At 43.4% G+C, this 24,451-nt stretch overlaps 1 protein-coding gene across 4 annotated transcripts in view; it reads right to left on the bottom strand.

Moving 5' to 3' along the window:
- ADAMTSL1 (ADAMTS like 1) overlaps positions 1-24,451 on the bottom strand; it is a 478,676-nt gene that overhangs the window by 213,166 nt on the left and 241,059 nt on the right. For all 4 annotated transcript variants that reach the window (XM_053371804.1, XM_053371807.1, XM_053371806.1 and 1 more), the window contains one exon: positions 9,280-9,407. In XM_053371804.1, coding sequence (XP_053227779.1) covers positions 9,280-9,407 — 128 coding nt within the window. The remainder of the gene's footprint in view (positions 1-9,279; positions 9,408-24,451) is intronic.

The raw sequence follows: 24,451 nt of genomic DNA, 5'->3' as shown, positions 1-24,451 counted from the left end.
CCACCCTGCACAGAAGACTTCCGCGCAGGGAGGCTAGGTGGAGACTATCCGTCAAGGAACTTTTATGTTGGAAGAAGTTCAGGAAACGCCCACTGACGGATTCTGCCAGTGACTGAGACAGACGCGGAATCAGGGCTGTCCAGCCAGGGGAAGGTTTATCCAGGCAACCTCGCCGAGAGTGGCGGCAACTTACGCACGAGCAACCCCCAATTCCCATCACACCTATGTTGTATGATTATTCTTTTAAAGAGGGAATATGGGGGAGGGGATACCAGGAAGATCTAGGCTGCACCAGGGGCATTCTGGATTGCTTCATCTAAAGGATGAAACCAGCTTCTCAATAGCTTTCACTAACGCTGTAAAGGGGGTATACTCTGCTATACGCATAAACGTGAGTAAGGAAGGATAACATCAAATCAATATATACTCTACCACCTTCACACACTTCCGCACATGTCTTATATTGCAATGGGAGATAAAACCAAACAATAATGCATCTATTAAAACAACACGTATAAGGGTTAGAGAGATAAACAACTATAATAGCCAAATAATTTTTTTAAATAGTGGAAAAATCAAATTGGGAGAAAATACAGACACCGACATTAAAAACACACACCACAAATCCACACTGTAGTCCGTCAAGCTCACTTCTTGCCATGGTCTGACTCACTCATGGCATTTCTCACACTTTCCTGGCATTCACCTACAACAATGACTCATGGACATCAGGGTTCTAGTTTGCACTGAAATAAAATGCCAACATTCAAGAGGTTTAATCTTGATCAGGCATGTTCTGGGACTACAGTTCCCATCATCTCTGACCACTGGTCCTGTTAGCTAGGGATGATGGGAGTTATAGTCCCAAAACATCTGGAGGGCCAAGTTTGGGGGTGCCTGATCTAGATTAATCACCGTGCAATAAAAATGGTGTGCCTTCAAGTTAGTAATATGGATCCCCACTACTTAGGAGGAGGACCCCCCCTCAAAAAAAAGAAAAAACCAATTAAGCAAAGGACAAGGAGGAATCTGTCTTTGTGAAATATTTGGTCACATAACTGATAAACCAGGGCATGGCCTGACAACATTTCCAAAAAAAGGTACTCAAAAAAGAGGAAGGAAAGAATGAAATTGCTGCAGACATGGTAGAAGGGAAGTCCTTCCTTTTACCTTCAAAACAAAACAAAACACACACACAACTTACTTCTTTAAAAGTAAAAAGACTTCACTTTAAACAAAGGAATGGTCAGGTAAATGGTAGGCTGCACACCTGCCTTCTGCACCTATATGAAACCCTAGCTGAGGCTGCCATGGGGCTTTCAGGAAGCACAGGCACTTAGGAAGGTTGTGGAGCGCAGACCACAAGAGAGATAATTTGCAGAATATGATACAATACAATACAATAATCTTTATTGTCATTGTCCCATACAGAGCAACGAAATTGAAAAAATCTACCATCAGACATTCAAAAACCAACAAGTCTGCTATCCCAGCCTGGTTAATCCCTGAAAAACTCTGATACCCCATAATTAAATACAATATACTCCCACAGAGACTACCTTACACTGTGTTTAAAGCCAAAATCACATTTGGATAGAAACTGTTTCTCAGGCGGCTAGTCCTAGTCTTCATAACCATGTACCTTCTTCCAGAAGGCAGAAGCTGAAAGAGATCATTTCCGGGGTGTGCACTATCCTCCACTGTCTCTGCAGCTTTCTTATGACACCTGGAAGCGTAGATTTGATCCAAGGTGGGAAGAGTGCACCCAATTATTCTCTCCACAGTCTTTACAACCCTGGACAGCATTGTTTTTTCCCTGACCGTGCAGCTCCCAAACCACACACACAGACCTTAAGTTAATACACTCTCAACATTACAATGGTAAAATACCATTAACAGGTCCTTTGAGAGATGATTTCTCTGAAGGATTCTCAGAAAATATAACCTCTGCTGTGCTCTCTTCATCAGGTCTTTGCTGTTTTCTCCCCAGGTTAGGTCATCTCTCAACTCAATTCCCAGAAATCGAAACACTGAGACCTGCTCCACACACAGAACAGGGCACTCAACAACACCTCTAGGCCACATGTAAGGTAACTGCAACAAGGACCACACACCCGAACCACAAGGATTTCTCCAAAACTTTCTCTCCCCTTTGATAATTTTTCATATATTATTTTTTTCCTCATTAATTGAGGATGGATGATGTGGATAAATTTTAGGCACAGGCAAGATCTCCACCCTGATGAACAATTCATACAGGATTTCCTAGAGGAAAGGGTGATGATAACAGATGTTGGCCCATAAACTTGGCTTCAGTGATTCAATATCCATGAGACCACACATGGTCAGCTACGTCTTGTGTTTCTAAATGTTTGTGCACACACAAAGTATCCCATGCTTTGCCCCTTTGCTGGAAAGAATGACAACAATAATGGATAGGATCTCTGGGTAAATATTTAGCTTCTTGGTTAACCTATTATCACCTAAGATTGTTTCCAGAGTCCTGGGAGTTCCTCCCTTCCTGTACCCTCCCTTTCCATATTACGCATTTTCAAAGATTACTATAGAAGATTATCGTGAGAAAAACGCACCATTTCTCCCCAGAAGATGTCCAGAAGTAATGCAGTGAGGATGATGGTGGCATTTATTAACAATTGGAAGAGGAGGTACACAATCCAATGGCAACAGTTTCAGGGCGGAAGGACTCTTGATCCAAAGAGTAATGTGGAGAATTTCAGCCTCAATCTTTAGGGAAGGGGCTTTACTTGCTAACTTTGGACCAGATTGAAATCTATGTACCAGACTGAACTGACCAGTCCTGCCAGCAGACGCCATGAGGGTGGGCAGGGGGTATGAGTTTTGCTTCACAGTTGGAGGCTGCAATGCTTCTAAATACTAGTTGCTAAACCCATAGTTGAGAGTCCCATGGACTGCAAGAAGATCAAACCTATCCATTCTGAAGGAAATCAGCTCTGAGTGCTCACTGGAAGGACAGATCCTGAAGCTGAGGCTCCAAGACTTTGGCCACCTCGTGAGAAGAGAAGACTCCCTGGAAAAGACCCTGATGTTGGGAAAGATGGAGGGCACAAGGAGAAGGGGATGACAGAGGACAAGATGGTTGGACAGTGTTCTCAAAGCTACTAACATGAGTTTGACCAAACTGCGGGAGGCAGTGGAAGACAGGAGTGCCTGGCGTGCTCTGTGTGCCAGTGTGGTGTAGTGGTTAAGAGCGGTAGACTCGTAATCTGGGGAACCAGGTTCGCTTCCCAGCTCCTCCACATGCAGCTGCTGGGTGACCTTGGGCTAGTCACACTTCTCTGAAGTCTCTCAGCCCCATTCACCTCACAGAGTGTTTGTTGTGGGGGAGGAAGGGAAAGGAGAATGTTAGCCGCTTTGAGACTCCTTCGGGTAGTGATAAAGTGGGATATAAAATCCAAACTCTTCTCTTCTTCTTCTCTGGTCCATGAGGTCACAAAGAGTCGGATATGACTAAACGACTAAACAACAACAAAACGCATAGGAGGGGAGAGCGCTCTTGGGCTCATGATTTCTCACAGCCATCTGGTTGGCCACTGTGAGAACAGGATGCTGGACTAGATGAACCATTGGCCTGATCCATATTCTTATGTTTTTACCACCGGGTTGCCTCACCTAAACCCTCAGCTTAACCCTTTCTTTCTAACTTTCCTTTTTCAGAACCTACCACAAGTCCTGCTGTCCCTATTGAACTCAACGTTAAGCACAGCTGGCTTGGAACTACTAATGTCTTCCATGCTACTTGATGAACAAAATTTGCAGTGCATTGTATGGAGATCATATTAAGTAGGATCTTTGCATTTACACAGTGAAAATGCATGGCAGTTAAACATACCTGACCCGAACAGCTAAAGGAATGGGACTAATCAGGAGATCTGGCAGGCGAGTCTTGGAAAATAAATTAATTGCATTTATTCAGCTGCTTAGCTGAACAAAGATATTTAGAAGCAGGACATGTATTCTTTGCATGGCTTCAAAGCTGACACAATGGGACTGCATTCTCCTTTTACTTCGTGTTCTGGAAGCCATCACACAGAGAACGAAAAGGCGTAATACACCATGAACATTCCTCAGTGGAGGAGAAATATTTAGTTTTGGTTTGTGGGTTGGTCTGTTCTATAGTGCTCAACTAGCGCGCCAGTTCTTAATTTATCAAACTAACAATCAAAAATCTAGCGTCATTCTTCATTTTATCTGTTATAGAATTATGTACGGCATACACAACTCTGCAACATGACAGACATCACAAAACTGTGAACCACCAACACAAATCACAGATAGTTCATTTTCGTCTTCTTAGATTTAAAACTGTCATGTTTTGGGGTTTGTTTCTAAATCCCCAAAGTTTGGGTGGGTTTCTTTCCTTTTCGCTTTGAAACTGCTTGTCCAGCATCACAGGGAAAAATAATAATCATAATCATTTAGCACTCTTTTATAGTCATAATTGTATGCAGACCAGAAAAAGGAAAAATGAGTTGCACATTTAGTGCTAATTCAAGGTCAAATTTTACTATTTAGAATATATTGTTACTGGCGAACAGAATCAGCACATAATAACCCTTTCTCAATCTGCGAATAGGCAAAAGTTCAGATTTGGTTTCATAAATCAAACCGAACTCTCTTGATATGGAAGCAAAAAACAACACACTTTTAAAGACAATTCCGACTATGGAGTATGTCCCTTCTGCATATGTGCCATAGACAGCTTTTATGCACACTACCCAAAATACTTGTTTTCATAGAACAGTGGTGTCCAAACTTTTTTCAAAGAGGGCCAGATTTGATGAAGTGAAGAGCCATGAGGGTTGACCAAAGGGCCGACCAAATTTGTTGACCTTTTTTTTAGGGTTGAGGTTTTTTAGGATTTTACCCCAGGAAATAAACTGCCACAGGGATCAGATTAAACCGAGCGGCGGGCTGGATTAGGCCCCCAAAACGAACTTTGGACATGACTGTCATAGAAGATACCTTACTAAGCATAACTAGGCAAATAGACAAATTATAGTTTGTTCACCTTCATCTTTGACTACCTTCTCTGAGAATCCCCAGATACTATCATGAACTGCAGCCTGTACTGATGAAGCAATGAGGCAAACCATGGTTTGGTGGTTCAGATTTAATGCCAACTCTGGTTTGCCACTCAGTTTCAAACCATAGTTTCAGATCCTGGTTTGGCATGCACTTGCAATAAACATGGCTTGTCAGATGAGAAACTGTTCAGGTTATCATTCGTGACAAATCTTGTTTTATTTTTCCAGGCCCTAGAAAAATAGTTGAAGAACAGTACAGAAATCTGACAATTAAGTACCTATCTACCAAACGAACAAACAAACAAACAAACAAATAACTTAGCTTGGGTTTAGCATTGTTTTGCATTGCTGCTGAACAAATTCATACTGTCCCATGTTCAATATATGTTGAAAATTACAGCGAAAGCAAGCAGTGCCTTCAAGGAAGAAGGAGAGCAGAGAGTGGCAGTAGCTTTGGTGCATCTAAGGACTAAAAACCACACGAACTGGCCATATGAATGCTGAAGCCATTAGGCAAGAGTAGAGGTAACCCTCATCCTAATCCTTGATTTAAGTGCCTTATTATTTCCACCATTCTCGCTAACAGCAGAAAGAAGCTATACACTCGCTGTGGGTATATCAACCCTTCCCTGCAAATCCTATTTCCTGCAGCCTCTTCCAGGGTCAGAATGGTAGCAGAACCACAACGTGGCAAAGCAACTCGCATCACATCCAGATCATTGGCCATGATGGCTGGAGCTAAAGGGAGCTGGAGCTGCCCATTCTTGGGATAATGAATCTTAAGCTAACCTGCTGCTTACTGGGAGGGGTGAAGCAGCAGCAAGGTCAGTGCTGTGCAAGTGCACTGGTGGACCTAATCCTGTGTGCCCACACAGTCCAAGCCTTGTCACCGCCATGTCCTTCCACATCCCAGTGAGCAGCAGTGATGCTGCTACTAGGACACTATTGTTGTGGCTACATCTCATTGGGGGAGCTGCTCCTGGTCTTAAAAATGAACCACAATCCCTGCAGTCCATTACCTTCACGTACCTGCTGATTTTCCCCTTGTATACAATGCCCAGAGAAAATTTTGTATCATCTATTAACTGGTCCTCTGGCTGATCCCCCAGAAAGTGACAAGTCAAACTCTTAGCTGATAAACATCTGCAAATTACACAACTGGTAGTCAAATTTGCTCTGACAGCTAAGAAGGTCCATTCCAGCTATGTTAATGCTTTCTAATTTTAATTTTTTTATGCTGTCAATTTTGCATGCTGTAAACTTTTATAGGTTATGTTGTGTGGTTTCAGAGGAAAGCCTTGCCTTTGTCCTCTGCTCTTCATTGTAAAGGGGATTGTAGAGGGGATGCCGGTGGCATTGTGGTCTAAACCACTGAGCTTCTTGGGCTTGCCAATAGGAAGGTTGGTGGTTCGAATCCCCGCGATGGGTGAGCTCCCATTGCTCTGTCCTAGATCCTGCCAACCCAGCCGTTCGAAAGCATGCCAGTGCAAGTAGATAAATAGGTACCACTGCGGTGGGAAGTTAAACAGTGTTTCCGTGCGCTCTGGTTTCCGTCACGGTGTCCCATTGCACCAGAAGCAGTTTAGTCCTGCTGGCCACATGACCCAGAAAAGCTGTCTGTAGACAAACGCCAGCTCCCTCGCCTGAAAAGTGAGATGAGCGCCGCAACCCCATAGTTGCCTTTGACTGGACTTAACCGCCCAGGGGTCCTTTACCTATTCTTTTACCTTGTAAAGGCCTTTGGCTATACACAATAAATCAATTGACCTTCACAGTGATTGTTCAGCTGCTTAGTTGTCTTGAGAGGAGGTGTAGAGATTTACTGTGCTCTGGTAATGATGAATGAGTTCCCCATGGAAAAGCTGGGCTAATTCTAGACCAAGGCAACGGCAAGCCATTGTCCATTTCTACAGGGAGCTAAAACAAACACATTGTTGCCCCACTGATTTCATGGTTCCATCATGAATCTTTCCTCTCCTCATAAACATCCCACTCCTGCCTCAACGTAACAGCAACAGGAGATCCAGCTTCCATCTTTGTGCTGCCTGGACTCAATTATAAAATGAACAGTGCTTCCTTACATCGTCATAATATCAAACCTAAGAAAGCACTTTGGGACAGTATTTCCTTCCCAACAGGTTTCTATTAAATTCTCATCAGCATGGTACAGAAAACATGTGCCAGGTTTTTTTGCTCTGTTTAAATTACACCTGGGTGCCGTCAACGTGTAAGATAATAAAAGCATCATTGAAATTGATATATGATTATTCCCGCCAAATTCATACTTGTTGACATGTTCAGAATCATGCTCTGTGGTAGTGTCCCTCTTCTCAGTTCATAGAAACCCAAATTCTGTACACATCAGGTCAATTTATGCACATTAATCTCAGGGCCATGGGTTCAAGCCTCATGTTGGGCAAAGGTTTCCTGCGTTGAAGGGGCTTGGACTAAATGATCTTCATGGTCCTTTCCAACTCTGCAATTCTATGATGCTATGATCTTCTTGTTTAGGAAGTACTTTTTGAAATCTAGTAGAGTAATAAACCTGGTTTTAATTTAACGCTGCTTGCTTGGGCTGTTGGTTTAAGATTTTCATGCATGCGGGTACTTTAGGTGTGGGCTTTGAAAGTTATTCTAAAATGGATTTTATTATATTAGTGATATTTGTCATAAGGGGTTTTGAGAGTCCGGTGGGGCTAGTTTAAGAGTATAAATTTCAAAATAGTGTGGGTCTTCTTGGGCACAAAGACACACATTTATAGTTTGGCCTGCTGCTGATAACACGCAGGTCTTTCTGAGGGCCAAACTAGACATGATGGTGCTAATCCTAATACTTACATTTCCGTTTGTGAGTGAGTGTATGTGAATTGGTTTGGTTTTTAAATCAGAAAAGAGCCACTATACAGATAGAACTACCGTACACTCCCCGACTGTCATCCTGTCACTCTCACAAAACTACTTTTAGTAAAAATGGGGACCAGGGATGCCAACTATGGGGGAAAAGGGGGCTTCAGAAAGCCAGAGTGGTGTAGTGGTTAAGAGCGGTAGACTCGTAATCTGGGGAACCGGGTTCACTTCCCCGCTCCTCCACATGCAGCTGCTGGGTGACCTTGGGCCAGTCACACTTCTCTGAAGTCTCTCAGCCCCACTCACCTCACAGAGTGTTTGTTGTGGGGGAGGAAGGGAAAGGAGAATGTTAGCCGCTTTGAGACTCCTTCAGGTAGTGATAAAGCGGGGTATCAAATCCAAACTCCTCCTCCTCTTCTTCTTCAGCCCCCTCAATATTTGGGAGGCAGGAGGCTGAGCTCACCACTTAAAACTGAGGGGGCCATCCTCCCTTGCCGCCAGAGGGCAAGTGCTCGGGAACCGAGCGAGTTCAGGACACTAGCGCTCACCACCGCCAGGTGAACGTTCGGGAGTGGGATGGGGTAAGGGTGAATCACATGACACCAGGCTCCCTCAATGTGTGTGTGTGTGGGGGGCAAGTCAGCGTCCCTGATGGGGACCTTCCATTGGTGCCAGAGTCTTTTGCTCTCCCATCTCTAGGGTTAACAGAAATGGCAGAGGAGGAGGAGAATTTCCATTGGGACAGTGGCATGAAAGAAAGGGTCAACGCCCTGTATCAGAATTGATGGGGGCGGGGCGGAGGAAAGAACTTCCTAGGGATTCATTTAGCATCTTGTCTAGTTTGGTCCCTAATCTCTTTTATAACCTAAAGGAAATATTCTGTAAAAGCAAAAGCTCAGTATGTTATTATACATGTGTGTGTGTGTGTGTGTGTGTGTGCGTGTGTCTATATATAGACACAAATACGGATATCTTTTTTGGGGTTTTATAGATCCCATATGACTAAATGATTTAGGGTGCGAAAGCTGGAGGTTTATCTCAGGTTCAATGCATGGGAGTGAAGAGGATTACCACTCTGAATGAGAGAGTCTATGAGTGGTTTCATTTTTCATTAGCTGGCAACGGACCGTTTGGCATTAGACTCAGGTAAGAACTATGTAGGGATTGTTCGCTGCGCTGCACGCTTTTTTTAAAACTGCAGGCATATTTTAAGGACTGTGCGTTGGGCCATCAACCCTGCTGGAAGGTTGCCTGAAGAAGACACGACCTTTCGTCTTCCAAGTTCGAAATGCAAGCACGATTCTGAGACACCCGCTGCTCTGTATGCTGTAGACTCAAGAGACTCAAGAGACATTTAACTCCTTACTTGCTGCTCAGGCAGCGCCTGAGGGAGTAGGAAGCGCCTCCCCCACAAGTACGGGAACATTCGCTCCATGAGCCCCAGGCATCCCACAGCGTATCTCGGTCTTCCTCCGATCGAGCAGTTCGAGAACTCTACAAGAGAAAGAAAGAACAAAGTCAAGAAAAGGAGACATTGGTGACAGTCAAAAGGTTTAAGATGCAGCCATTTTACTTCCTCAGGACTGTTTGCACAAGGCATCCTCACATCCATATTCTATACCAATGAATCTGGTTCCTTGAACGAAACAGCATTTTTGCAAAACAATAATTCGCACAATGTGTAAATCCATCTGCTCCACCTGGCGCACTGGCTGAGACCCTTCCTGCCTGTGCACTGTCTCACCAGAGTGGTACATGCTCTGGTTATCTCCTGCTTGGACTACTGTAATGCGCTCTACGTGGGGCTACATTTCAAGGTGACTTGGAATTGACAACTAAGAATGCAGCTGCCAGACCGGTGACTGGGAGCAGCCACCAGGACCATGTAACACCGGTTCTGAAAGACTTACATGAGCTCCCAGGACATTTCCAAGCACAATTTAAAGTGTTGGTGCTGACCTTTAAAGCCCTGAATGGCCTTGGCCCAGTATACCTGAAGAAGCATCTCCACCCCCATCGTTTATCCCGGACACTGAGGTCCAGCACCGAGGGCCTTCTGGCGGTTCTGCCACTGCGAGAAGTGAAGCTACAGGAAACTAGGCAGAAGGCCTTCTCAGGAGTGGTGCCCACCTTGTGGAACACCCTCTCTTCAGATGTCAAGGAGGTAAAGAACTACACAATTTTTAGGAGACATCTGAAGGCAGCCCTGTATTGGAAAGTTTTGAATGTTTGACATTAACCCAGCCAGATGGGTGGGATAATAATAATCACCACCACCACCATCACTGGAAACACTTAATTCCAATTGCTTTAATTGGGGGGAAAGTCTGGGGAAAGTTTTGGTTGCTAAAAGGTGAAAGAAATTGATTCTGCACGTGCTCCAAGGCCCTCTGTCTTTTATTGATCCATTTCAGAGATGATCAGCGGCATTCAAAATAAGTCTACTATTTTGGGTCTCAGGCTATTCCTTGTGTTAATTGTTGCATTTAGATGAAGGCTATGGGATGGTCAGAGACAAATAAGGACAAACATGAAAACTGTTTCTCAAGAAATTGAGTAACATAAAACACACAACCACTGGCTTCTGATATAGTAACTTGAGGTCTAAACTACTGATTGTTTCTGTTGGGATGCTGCAGCAGTTTAAAGCATAAAATAGCTTTCTTATCTTGAAAGGCTGCATGAAACCTTTGTCATGATATCAGAAGCCTAGCAAAAGTCTTCTGTGCTGAATGCAGTTATTCACAGGCAGTTTGGGTAGGGGGGTTGGGAAGGGGTTCACTGAAGGCTGGAACTGTGAACAGTTCGGTATATATCTTTTCAGGAAAGCCTTTGAACTTATCATAGACCTAAATCCAAACCCTCAACATCTACCAACAGCTGGGAACTGTGCCTGGGGCCCTCTCTCTTTAAAGTTCTTTATCAAGTAGGACCTACCAATGTGGCTGCTGAGAGCCTTTGACGTTACAGTTGACAGTTGTTTATACTGGGAATGAAACAACCAAGAATCTATTTATTAGTAATGCCGAGGGAATGTGGTATTATGCGCTGTTGTGTTCTCCCGCAACCCCACTTCTCATTTAATGTAATAATGAGCAGTAGGAATGTTATACCAACTACATTACCCAGTGCTGCTGCTACTGAAGCGACTGGGTAACAGGGAGATCAAACTCACATAGCATAATTTTTATTACTGTTGTGCCAAAATCCGTCATCCAATTTCTTAAAAGAGGCTTCCAGGATTTAATGTGTTTTATTTAACTGATTGCTCTAAGCCCTACACCACTTAACCTCAGATATTTGACAAAGACCTGTTTATATTTCAGAAGGCATTTTAAAGTAAGTTCTACCCTGCCTATTTATTGAACTCACGTTTTCACTTGTGTTTTTTGTTTGCTTTAATCACCGTATTATTTTGGTTGATTGTTTTATTCCTGGAAGTATGCCCATCTGTGGTGAAAAGTGGTCTATAGGATCACACTAATACAGATTATTAGAAAACTCAGCCTAACTAAATATGGTCTGAAGCTCAAAATAAAAAAAACTAAGATCATGGCCACTGGTCCCATCACCTCCTGGCAAACAGAAGGGGAAGAAATGGAGGCAGTGCGATATTTTACTTTCTTGGGCTCCATGATCACTGTAGATGGTGACAGCAGCCACGAAATTAAAAGATGCCTGCTTCTTGGGGGAAAAGCAATGGCAAACCTAGACAGCATCTTAAAAAGCAAAGAAATCACCTTGCCGACAAAGGTCTGTATAGTAAAAGCTATGGTTTTCCCAGTAGTGATGTATGGAAGTGAGAGCTGGACCATAAAGAAGGCTGATCGCCAAAGAATTGATGCTTTTGAATTATGGTGCTGGAGGAGACTCCTGAGAGTCCCATGGACTGCAAAAAGATCAAATGTATCCATTCTGAAGGAAATCAGTCCTGAGTGCTCACTGGAAGGACAGATCCTGAAGCTGAGGCTCCAAGACTTTGGCCACCTCATGAGAAGAGAAGACGCCCTGGAAAGGACCCTGATGTTGGGAAAGATGGAGGGTACAAGGAGAAGGGGACGACAGAGGACGAGATGGTTGGGACAGTGTTCTCGAAGCTACAATCATGAGTTTGACCAAGCTGCGGGAGGCAGTGGAAAACAGGGGTGCCTGGCGTGCTCTGGTCCATGGGGTCACAAAGAGTCGGACACGACTAAACAACTAAACAACAACAACAATCAAGTTCTTCAAACTATTGAGTGAAGAGAGGATTTAGAGCAGGCATAGGCAAACTCGGCCGTCCAGATGTTTTGGGACTACAACTCCCATCATACCTGATCACTGGTCCTGTTAGCTAGGGATGATGGGAGTTGTAGTCCCAAAACATCTGGAGGGCCGAGTTTGCCTATGCCTGATTTAGAGGTACACAGCTTAGAGCAGGGCTAGCCGATGTTGTTGAACGACATCTCCCATAATACCTGACTATTGGCCATGTAAATTGGGGCCAATGAGAACCGTACTCCACAAAACATGCAGGGAACACCATGTTGGCTATCCTTAGATTAGAGCAAGTTGAGTCAACAAGACTGGGGCATAAAATCCTAGTTTAGAAAGTAGCAACAGGCATAATCAAGCCAAAGCTAAATTTTAAACCCTTAAAGCTCCAGCCCCATGTGCAATACTTAGAGTCCCCCTAATGCATTCAACAGAACTTTATTATGAGTAAACATATGTTTAATTGGACTATCAGCATCTCCCACTCAAGCCAATGGAATTCAAATGTGTTTCGCTTTGTGCTAAGTGGAAATGGTATATTAAGGTTTTATTGAGAATGGAAGGAGTCTAAAAAACTAATCCCAGCGCTTGATTTTAGAGCACAGATTTTGTTTCTTCCTGTGTACCATTTCCTTTTTTAAAAGTCATTTTACAGTAGAAAGTTAATCTTAGAAAATGAAGCACCCTAGAGACAGATTTGTGGCTGCTAAAAAACAGCAACACCCAAGTTGTCTTATTTCCTGCAGCCACGCCAAGGGCAGTTCTGTGAGTTTAAAGGAAGGGTTGAGTGGCAAGGGTCAGGTGCAGGTGACAAGGGGGATTCACAAAACCGATGTCCACTGACCTGCTGCTCCTTTGACATTTCCAAAGTGACATACTGGCAGCATTCCTACAGCTGCTTCTCATCACCCTTAAAGGCACAGGAAGCTCCTTTTTTAAAAGAAAGAAAGAAACCAGAGCACAGAGATATATACTAAGGGAAATGAGGATTCAGGGCTAGATTCATTTGCCTTTAAAGAAAAACAACCAGCTGATCTTGCAGTTATTGCTGCAATAAACCACGTAACTTGTTCAGCCCATGTAGCTCTGCTAGCTGCTGGCTATGGAACAAGGAGGGCACCAAGAATAGCAACGTCAGGTTGAAAGTGAAGAAGTACCGCATCCTGCTATTTCATGCATCCAACTGATGGGAATGAACAACAGGAAACTGGGCGTTGTTACTGTACTACTAAGCTGCCTGCCAAATGGTGGGAATGACTGCAACAGGGCTCAGCTTGCTGATTTCAGAAGGATAGTACTGGTTCACAGGCTGTCGATATCATAGGTAAAGGTAAAGGGACCCCTGGCCCGTTAGGTCCAGTCGTGACCGACTCTAAGGTTGCGGCACTCATCTCGCTTTATTGGCCGAGGGAGCCGGTGTACAGCTTCCGGGTGATGTGGCCAGCATGACTAAGCCACTTCTGACGAACCAGACCAGCACACGGAAATGCTGTTTACCTTCCCGCCGGAGTGGTACCTATTTATCTACTTGTGCTTTCGAACTGCTAGGTTGGCAGGAGCAGGGACCGAGCAACAGGAGCTCACGCCGTCGTGGGGATTCGAACCGCCGACCTTCTGATCGGCAAGTCCTAGGCTCTGTGGTTTAACCCACAGCCCTTAATTCTACACCAAAGGCTAAACTACACACGACATTTGCTGAGTGGCAACTTTTATTAATTAAACACCAGGAATGGGGGATTGCAAGTGAAAGACATTTCTATTTATGCATGGTTTCATTCTCATGCCAATTTTATCACCCCATGCCCCAGAAAACTTCTCCAGAGATTTGAGGGATCCTTTGGGGTAGTGTGTTGTGGAGCAAGGGGCTTCAGCCTGGGGTGAGGATTCTACTTGCATAACCCTATATTTGGATCCAAGACTTTGTACTTAAAGCAACCAACCCATTTTTCACATAAGAAGATGTGAAGCTTAGTGGCAATTGGCTCGCGATAATCCTACAGCATCTCCAAATGACATCATTCTGGAGGAGACTAGATGTGCAGCCTGCTTTCCAGAGTCCCCATGTGCTAGTGACCCCCATTTCACACTTACCTTCCAACTTTACTGCAGGTGGAAAGAACTCAGGGACCAATATGGGCTGTGTAGTTCACTTGGCAAAAGTCCCTTTGTGATTGTGTGCCAACCTCTCCCCCCCCCCCCAACTTCTTTCTTATGGAAATGTATGGTAATCTAATTTCCTGTATTTCCAGTTCCAAATGCACCAAACTGTGAGAGGAGCAAATTGCCCTCTAGGCACACCACAGAGAGCCACGTGGTGCATGGTCAGGAAATACTGCGGCCAGATGAACGGAATCGTGCAAGGCTATTGGTGCAAAACAGAGAAGCCTTGGAGGACTGCGCACTACGAAGAGAGAAGATAAAGCTTTCCCAAGAAAGCTATTCAGTGAACTTAATGGCTCTATTCCATCCCATTCGTGAAACTTTTCCTTCTTCGACTGACAATACTCTGCCAAATACCATATTTTTTGCTCTATAAGATGCACTTTTTCTCTCCTAAAACGTAAGGGGAAATGTGTGTGCATGTGAATGCAGGCTGCACAGCTATCCCAGAAGCCAGAACAGAAAGAGGGATCGTTGCTTTCATTGCGCAGTGATCCCTCTTGCTGTTCTGGCTTCTGGGATTCAGAATATTTTTTTTCTTTTTTTCCTCCTCCAAAAACTAGGTGCATCTTATGGTCTGGTGCGTCTTATAGTGCGAAAAATACAGTGGTTCTGGTTTGTGGACAGAACCATAGCATACTGGGAAGCTACTGTAGGCTGTTGTACTTCTATGGAGACTCAAACCACATCTGAAACAGATGTAGGGGCTTCTTTCCTCCCCTCCTCTCCCGTGCCAAAGTAGCTTTCTAAAGATCCGTTTCTAATTTAAACAGTTAACAGAATCTCATTCTAACTACTATAACATGCAATATTTCATTGTTTGGCTTTCATCCAGTGGCTAGCAGGGTGGGGGTGGAGTGGACCAGGGACCTAAACCGAATTAATATATTCTTATAGCACAAGAATATCAGATCAGTCCAGCGCACAAATAATTATTACGCTCATTAGGCATACCAAATTCAATTCTCTCTTATCTTTATTAAAATGCCACGCAGCTTAATTTTGAACCAACCCCTGTAATTGCTGGGATAAAGATAATAATTAAAAGGAAGCAAGATAAGTGATCAAATGGTGACCACAGCCAATCCCAACAGCTGCAAAGGATCACCCACACACTGGGTATGCAGATGTTCTCCATCCAACAGATGCAATCCCATTATCATTTACATGTTGGGCAAGGATAGTCAAATCCCTGGTTTCTGATATTTTTACGGCAGCTTGCTTCCCAGATTGTTGTCTTAAATAAAAAACGAAACTCAAATTGGACGGGGGGTACGAGAGAGAGAGAGAGAAGTTTTGTCTTACTGCAAAGATTTTTGTAAATCACGAAAGAAACCTAGAGCAGTCATGGTAATAAGCTGAGACTGAAGAGCAATTAAGCAGGGGTCACAAGGTGAAGCCACAATCACTGAGCGCTCTTACCTCATCACAAATTCCAAGCAGTAGAGCAACTTGAATTTGGACGAGAAGTCCAAATTTCCCTGAATAAATTTGCACGCCCACCAAGAAAAGAGCCATGTGCCTGCTATTTGCATTCCAAAATTCATTATAAGACCTACGCTTCTCCCAAAAACATGTGACCTCCAGCTGGAGCAGGGTCCAGGTTTCCTTTTAACAAGTGGAATAAACATAATTCATTTCAACTTGGGCCATGTTTAATGTTAGGAGAAAGTAAAGTGATTTCCCCTCCTCTTCTGAACTGACTGGTGATGCCTTAAAGGCCATTTAAAGGTTTAGAGGAAGAATGTGTTTATTTACCCCGAGTCTGAAGACTGCCTTGATATATAAACAGCCAACCTGTCTAATCCAGTTTTGCCACTTTCCTGAGCTGTTTTTGTTTACTGCTGCATTAGCACTTGAGGATTTACAGTAGTATAAACATTTAAGAAAAGAATTTTTTCAGAAAGGCTCCAAGAAACATCAAGCAAATCCTCCTTGGACAATTACTGTGGAAAGGAGATCTTAGGAAAGTGAATTCGCATCTGAAATGTTTGTTGTCTAGTACCACAAATCAACAAATCAAGTGATTAGACAAGAATGAGCGACATGACTTGCCAAAAAGAAAGGTCAACAGAAAAGTAGAGGCAAGTTATATCTTCTCTGCTCCAGTATTGAAATTTGCAGTTTTCCATTAATGAGAAATTGTTCTTTTAAATGTGCATCTTATTCCCCTCTCATGGGCTTAGCTAACTAACAAAATAAAATGCAAGCACTAAGATACATTCTAAAATCCGGATATTCTGTCAGCTTGGGCTTAAATAACTGTTTCCTCTTAGGATGCTTCCAAAAATGGCCCATACTTTAGAGTTTGGTGAGTTTCCAAGACAAATGGGGATTTTTGCTTGTGGGGTGAAAGAAAGTCCTCTTTTTATGCTCTTGTTCCAATTACGATAATGAAATTGTTAGGAGGGTGTTCTTTATAGACGGAAAGGGAAATTAGGGAGGAGCTTTGACTGGCAGAATTAGCAATACTAAAGATACCACAATATCTGTTCTTCATTGGTAAGAACTCGATTGTTTGGTGTGGCAGGACTCATTGCACAAATATGGGCAACACACACACACACACACACACATGCTTGCACAAATATTGCACAAATATGGGCAACACACACACACACATACATGCTTGCTTGCACAAATATTGTACAAATATGGGCAACACACACATACATGCTTGCTTGCACAAATATTGCACAAATATGGGCAACACACACACACACATATACATATATATGCTTGCTTGATATCGGTATATCAAGCAAGCAAGCAAGCAAGCAAGCAAGCAAGCGTTTATGTGTATGTGTGTGTGTGTGTGTGTTGCCCATATTTGTGCAAATTTACATTGACTGAGATAAGCTATTGGAACTAACGTAAAAGAAAATTTCTGGAAGTTTGTGTCCGCAATAAAATGTTTAGGGAGACTGCATTTCCTCATCTCCTGGTTTTAATTAAATATACATCAAAGATTCAAAGAATCAAACACATCATTAATCAAACGTGTGCAACAGAATGGTATTCATAAAGCACGAGAATACTTTAATAAAGAGCTAATTCAGAATCTAAACCAACCTGTGCATTCATATCAACCATGACCTAAAGAGAAGGTGTTAAATGAATGAATAGATAAATAATAGAAAACCAGCTGTTCTACATGTACATTGAGGCAGAAGGAATTATTCTACTTCTACTGTTTGGTTTTGTCTTTTTGCATGAGCATCTCAGTATTCGAATGGACAGACATGAATTGGGAATCACAAATATTGTATTTCACTTAGTTTGGTGCATACGTTGCTTCACTCAAGTGACCTCAATCCCCACCCCAAGCAATACAGATGTAAGCCGCAATGGCTTTTCCAAACTGCTTGGAATCAGTCCTGTCCTCAGTTCCCTAATACACACTTAACCTTCACTTGACCCTGTTAATACCGCTAGGTATAGCTGCATTTAACAACAGAACAGATAGCATGTATCTGTAAAAAGCAAAAGCAAAAATAAAACCCAGTAAACAAAAAAACCCTCCCAAATCTGCCAGTATAATGAAAAATATGTACATATTACATAACATGGAACAGGTCAAATAATGGAGATTCTATTACCCATCTCTAGAGCCTTGCTAAAAACATTTGCCTGGCAAATGAATCAGGCTCAGAGTGGGATTTTTATTTTTTTTATTTTTTTGTATGCATGTGGGTTGTTGTTTTTTTTGGTTTTTTGCTGTCCTAGAAAGCAACTGATTCAGATAGCAGCGTCCTGAGTGCTGCATGTCTGAAACATCACAAGCCACGATGCTCTTAATCTGAAGTTGCACAAAGACGGAGCTGAAAATAAGCCTTTTCGGACATTCATTCCATGTAGAATGGATGCAAACGGAAACCTGCTCCCTCATCCCATCTACAGGTGTTCATTTGAATGCTTGAAAAGAGTGCCTTCCATCAGCTTCGGCTGGTGGCCCAGCTGTGCCCCTATCTGGACAGGGATAGCCTAACTACAGTTGTCTTTGCTCTAGTAACCTCTAGGTTAGATTACTGCGACGAGTTATATTCTATGTAGGGCTACCTCTGAAGACAGTTCGGAAACTTCAACTGGTGCAGAATTTGGTGGTAAGGTTGCTCACGCAATTCAAAGTGCCGATATTAAACTATAAAACAGCTCAGGGCCGCAATACCTCAAGGCTTGCCTCTCCCCATATGAACCTACCTGGACCCTGAAATCAGCATGTGAAGCCCTTCTATGTGGGCCTCCTCCACGAGAGGTCCGGAGGGTGGCAACAGGAGAACGGAGCCTTCTCTGCAGTGGCTCCCCCATTTGTGGAATGCTCTCCCAAGGGAGGTTTGGCTGGTTCCTTCATTATACACCTTCAGGCACCAGAAAAAAAATATGTTCCTCTTCAACCAGGCCTTTGGCTGGTTGACATTAAATACCCTTTAAAATACGTTTGTGTGGGGGTGCGGTTATTGGTTTGTTTTTCCTCTTGTTTTTAGGATCTTGTATTTTTGTGTTGTGGACCGCCCTGGGATCTACGGATGAAGGATGGAATACACATTTAAGAAATAAAAAAAATAAACAGAGTGCCCACATGATAATCCACACAGTGACGTTATTCAGACATAGCACTAAATCATATTATACTGGGCTAGTATTGGCCTGCTTGACTTTTAGTAATGCCTTGAAATATTCCAACCAAAAGCAGTACAGTTGTACCTTGGAAGTTGAACAGAACCCATTCCCGAAGTCTGTTCGACTTCCAAAACATTTGTAAACCAAAGCACGGCTTCTGACTGGCTACAGGAAGCTCCTGCAGCCAATCAGAAGCTGCACCAGATGTTCAGCTTCCAAAAATCATTTGAAAACCGGAACACTCACTTCTGGGTTTTGATCGTTTGTTCCAGAGCCAAGGAGTTCGAGATCCAAGGTACAACTGTATTTGCATGTTTCACCTAAACAGCAATAGCAAATGTCATGCTGTCCAATACCATTGCAATATCCAAATCTACATTTTGCTTCTCTTCTTTCTATTGGTTTAAAAGGTCATGGATAGGAAAGACATAAATGTGTACATTGATATGGATTCTGTATCACCTGCTGCCCATCTGGTTATTGCTCAGGGATCTGATAACAGCCAGCGATGACATGGGAACATCATTTGAGGTTGTTGTCTTAAACTTAAAACTTATTCTCCGCTACTGCAGGGAAGGCTGTGTGCACACTGCAAGGGCATGAACAGAGATGTAAATATGGAAGGAGCTTGCCAATGAAATGCTCCTGCTGTCCTTCACACCTGCGCTGTCTCCCTCTAAGATACTTGGGAGAGCGTGAGATGTTTGACCATCGCATAACCACTGCTTGAAAATACCCTGCATGTCTCCCTCCCATAACATGCAAGGTAACCATGGATTCGAATTCTGTAATAGATGGTTTGGAAATCTCTGCTTATCGACAGAGCATAACGCTAGAATGTTAGTATTTCACTCCTCCGATGCCGCAAATGAGATTGGTGTAAATCACATGCCTGTCTGGGAAGAGTGTGGTAACGGAAGACAGTCTTATCTCTTCTTCTGTATGTACTATTTGTACTGTACTTTTGCTTTCACTTGTCTCTCTTCTTCTCTTGGAGCTGGAGAGAGAAGACGCCACAAATCCTTTGTCTGTACATGTTGTTGTTGTTTAGTCGTTTAGTCGTGTCCGACTCTTCGTGACCCCATGGACCAAAGCACGCCAGGCACTCCTGTCTTCCACTGCCTCCCGCAGTTTGGTCAGACTCATGTTTATAGCTTCGAGAACACTGTCCAACCATCTCGTCCTCTGTCGTCCCCTTCTCCTTGTGCCCTCCATCTTTCCCAACATCAGGGTCTTTTCCAGGGAGTCTTCTCTTCTCATGACGTGGCCAAAGTACTGGAGCCTCAGCTTCACGATCTGTCCTTCCAGTGAGCACTCAGGCCTAATTTCCTTAAGAATGGATGCGTTTGATCTTCTTGCAGTCCATGGGACTCTCAAGAGTCTCCTCCAGCACCAGAACTCAAAAGCATCAATTCTTCGGCAATCAGCCTTCTTTATGGTCCAGCTCTCACTTCCATACATCACTACCGGGGGAACCATGGCTTTAACTATACGGACCTTTGCTGGCAAGGTGATGTCTCTGCTTTTCAAGATGCTGTCTAGGTTTGCCATCGCCTTTCTCCCAAGGAGCAGGCATCTTTTAATTTCGTGACTGCTGTCACCATCTGCAGTGTCTGTATATAGTGTGTAAATAAATGCGTAGATTAGCTCTACGATGTCTCACGCTTCTTGCTGTGTTATGCTAGAAGATCAGTGTGCATATATCATTTTATATATGTCACTAAAGCGCACTGGAGAAGAAGAGAAATGCCTTTTCCAGAGCTGCGCATACCGGAGGACGCTCAGAGTTCGAGGGCTGTAGGGGCACCCTAGGGCATTTTCCAACAATCTCCATGCCAGTTGCATTACTTTTGGTACTGTACTGTTATTTGCAATGTAGCACAGAAGATACTTTCTAAATGCTTATTGAAATCGGGAGTATTGTGTCCAGTTGAATAAAGCATGCAGAAACAATCAGCTTTCACCCCCCAAAGGCTGCATTAAGATGCGATAACCTCGGAGTTATAAACACCCTGAGAATCACTCAGCACCGCCGTCTCTATCCTGCCGCATCTCTCCTCTGAAATGACCTTGCAAACTGATGGATTGCACTGGTCAGAGGGAAATGGCATGAAGCAGACATCTCCCAAGCCATGCCCACCAACCCCTTCTCCCTTCACACAACTAGGATGATGCTCGTACACATGCCACACAAATAAAAAATATTGAGGACCCTTCTTTGCAGTAGAAGAAAAAGCATTTTTAGTGTGTTATTCCAGAATACTAGTTGAATAATGGCAACGGCATGCTGAATCTGGCAAAAGCAGCAACAATATCACTATAAATGGTAATTGCAGGAAGTCCTAGAGAAAGATCATCCCTAGGCCTTTTCTCTTCTGTCTTTTCTATCGCAAAGTGCCAAGGCTCTTAAACCAGGTGACTAATGCCAAGTGACTTACTCAGCTAGCAAACTGGTCTGAACTCCACTGTGCTGCATCACCTCCTCTGCAAGTGATGGCAGGGATCAGGAGAAACATGGACCCAAAATGAGCCTCACCACTATCTGCATTGAGCTCCTGGATCTAGCCCTTTTCTCCTTAGTCTGAGCAACTTGTCGCTCACATTCAAACTGAACTGCTCCGACCACCTCCCTGCTTGCCTCTGCTCCGAACCGCCTACCTCCCTTTAGGCCACTAGCCCTGAGAGCCATCCAGCTTCCCCCAAAGCATCAACTAGAGCAGCTTCGGCAACTACAAGGTCCGGCCTGAAGGACAGGATTAGCAGGAGCCAGCCCAGCTAGTGCTATTTCACCCATCACAGTGTTGCAGCAGCTGAACTCCTTCTTGACAAGCAGCTATTAAGAAAGCCGAGAACTTATAAAGGTCAGGAGTTGCCAGCTTTAACCATGTCCCACCTGCCAGCTCCCCACACAAATCCTGCTCTGTATTTCCTGACAAGCTACTTGAAGAACATCCTTCCACAATCTTGTAACCCTCTCAAAGTTCAGGCTTAATCTGACAGCAGGAACTCCAGCAGCAAAGAACAAAGTGATTGACATTATGAATGGGCATTTGGTTGACTCGTCAGTTCGCATTTCCAGTATTCATATCCCCCAAGGAAATACTGTACGGATGAGTAAATTGGCTGTGGCAAAAAATATATGTCGTAGGTCTCCACAGAGAATATATTCTGAGAGAACATCAACATACCAGCACACACAAAATGGTAAGTTGCTGTTCTGCAAAACACATTAGTGGTCTCATTCTAGTTCTCGTTGGCATATGCCCATTTTTGCATATAAAATAAGAAAAAAGGAGAAGAATTACCTCACTTGGCAATCATTTGTTGGCTGCCCCAGAAGCAGAAATGCCAGTTTCAGACATGGCACTATCCGGAATTGACTCTGCAAATTGATGGTAGCAGGCAATCAACTGGCAGAAAGGTAAGTCTGCTTTTTCACATACAGTCAGAGCACTTCAATTTATTTGTCGCCAACATCACGAATAATGACTGTATACACTCATGGATATATATAAATGTAATACACATGCACAGACATATATATATATATATACTGTATATATGTTAATGCAAGTTCACTAGAAAATGTAATGCAAGTCCACTTTTCTACGCAGGGTGGGATGTGGCAAAAGTTGACAGCACGAACAGGCAATTTCACAAATGGCCTAGTCAAAGTGCACCAATTCACCAATATTCACCAATATTACAAATGTATTGCTTTTTAATGATTGATTTGTCCATGTTTTTTATCTGTAAACCACCGCCCGTTCCATCAGGGGAATCCATAAAATATTTATTGTGTCTCATTGAACATGGTTCACCTTCTCCACCTGGTTGCATGCTTCTTGCAATTAGGAACACAATTGCCCCCACATTACAGGGGTTCCCAGGACAGAGACACGGTTATACATAGCAATGATTGTATCTTTTTTCTCCTGCCAGTAAAATCCAAGAGTCATTTTCCAGGCAGCTGATTAGCAAAATGCCTTATGGTGCATGTTATATACCCACAATAATGTCATCACAGAGCACTTTCTATATATATATATGAAAAATATTTGGATGTGGTTTCTTGTTTTTCTATTGGAGGGGCTGGAAACAATAATTAGGGCAACCAGCTAAAAGAACACATGCGCTACAGTAGCTTGCTCATGTACCGAGTCTCTGAATTCCTGATGACCAACACTTTTTTTCCATCTGGGGGATGGACCTACAGAGCTATAGTTCAACTTTTCTAATTCCCGGCAGGAGTTGGCAGATAAAGGTGATTCACCATATGTTGCAATCCCTCTGTTTCTTCAGAACTATGATAAAGAGGCTGAACAGCAGCTATAACCCTTTCCTCAAACTTAGTCAAACACTAGAAAAGGAGGAAGGGAAGAATTTGGGGCTATCCAGATGTTGTTGGACATCTTCTCTGGCCATTGCCCATACTACCTAGGTCTGAAGGGGGTTGGAGTCCGGCAACATCTGGAGGGTGACAGCCTTTCTGGCCCCCCTGCCCCCGCTTCACTGGCCAAGCATCTGGAACTAGGTCAAATTGGTGCCCTACTTCTGAGGGGCATACCTGGTCTGTTTGGGTTCTGCCAGGCCCACACACTTTTCCAGAGCAGTTGCAGCGAGAAAAAAGGCCTTGCGCTCAGTCTATCACATCTGTTAAAATAAGTCAACATGAACTTCTTCATAATGACTCGCTCAAATCTACAGAAGGCAAAATAACTTTCCGTTCAATGTCGTTATGTGCCTGGCATAAATCACAGCGCCCCCTTTAAGGTGATCAGGTAGAGCTAAATTGCCAAAGCAATTTGTCTGATTGGGTGTTTTCTTTGTCAGGTTCTCCTTTGCACAAATGTGTAGAAAGAAAAGAAGAAGGGGGGGGGATGGTCACAGCAGCCCTACTTGGAGCAAGATTCTATATAAAGTTTTATAATCTGGTGCCCATCACATCAGCACCTAACTCAACGAACCTGTTAAGTTGTGGGTGAACATATCAGACGACACAGCGATTCTTCAAACAGCTCTTGTTTATTCATAGGCCAGAACAGAACTGAACTGAAGGGTTCAGCCAGCCTGCTTATATAGAGCTCCACTACAACGCAACTGTAACACTTTCTGTAACTATCCAATCACTGAACATCACTTTCAATCCCTTATTTGCATATGCGGACCTGAGTGAAAACTATTTACAGTATCCCCCTGCTGGCCCAGGGTGAGAACTTCAGTACATAACAGAAGCTAATTCTGTTAAGTTCACAGCAACCTCCTGCCTCTCTATCGCTAAAGAATCTCAGCCAAAGTTGAGCTCACACCTTCCCTTTAAAGGGACAACAACTAAGAAGGAAGCTTGGCACACCATACAACCAACAGGATATCACTTCAACAGCTTGCATGTTGTGCTCACCATAACATTTTTATAGAAACGCTTGAAATTTTGAAAAAGTAGTCACCAAAGTTGTTGATGGGCTGATTAAAAACAACGGAAGAGATAATTAACAATTGGTAGA

The sequence above is a fragment of the Podarcis raffonei genome, chromosome 17 (assembly GCF_027172205.1).
Source record: "Podarcis raffonei isolate rPodRaf1 chromosome 17, rPodRaf1.pri, whole genome shotgun sequence".
NCBI classification, from domain to species: Eukaryota; Metazoa; Chordata; class Lepidosauria; order Squamata; family Lacertidae; genus Podarcis; species Podarcis raffonei.
Note: the sequence above shows the minus strand (reverse complement) of the source record. Positions and strands in the feature narration are given on the sequence as shown.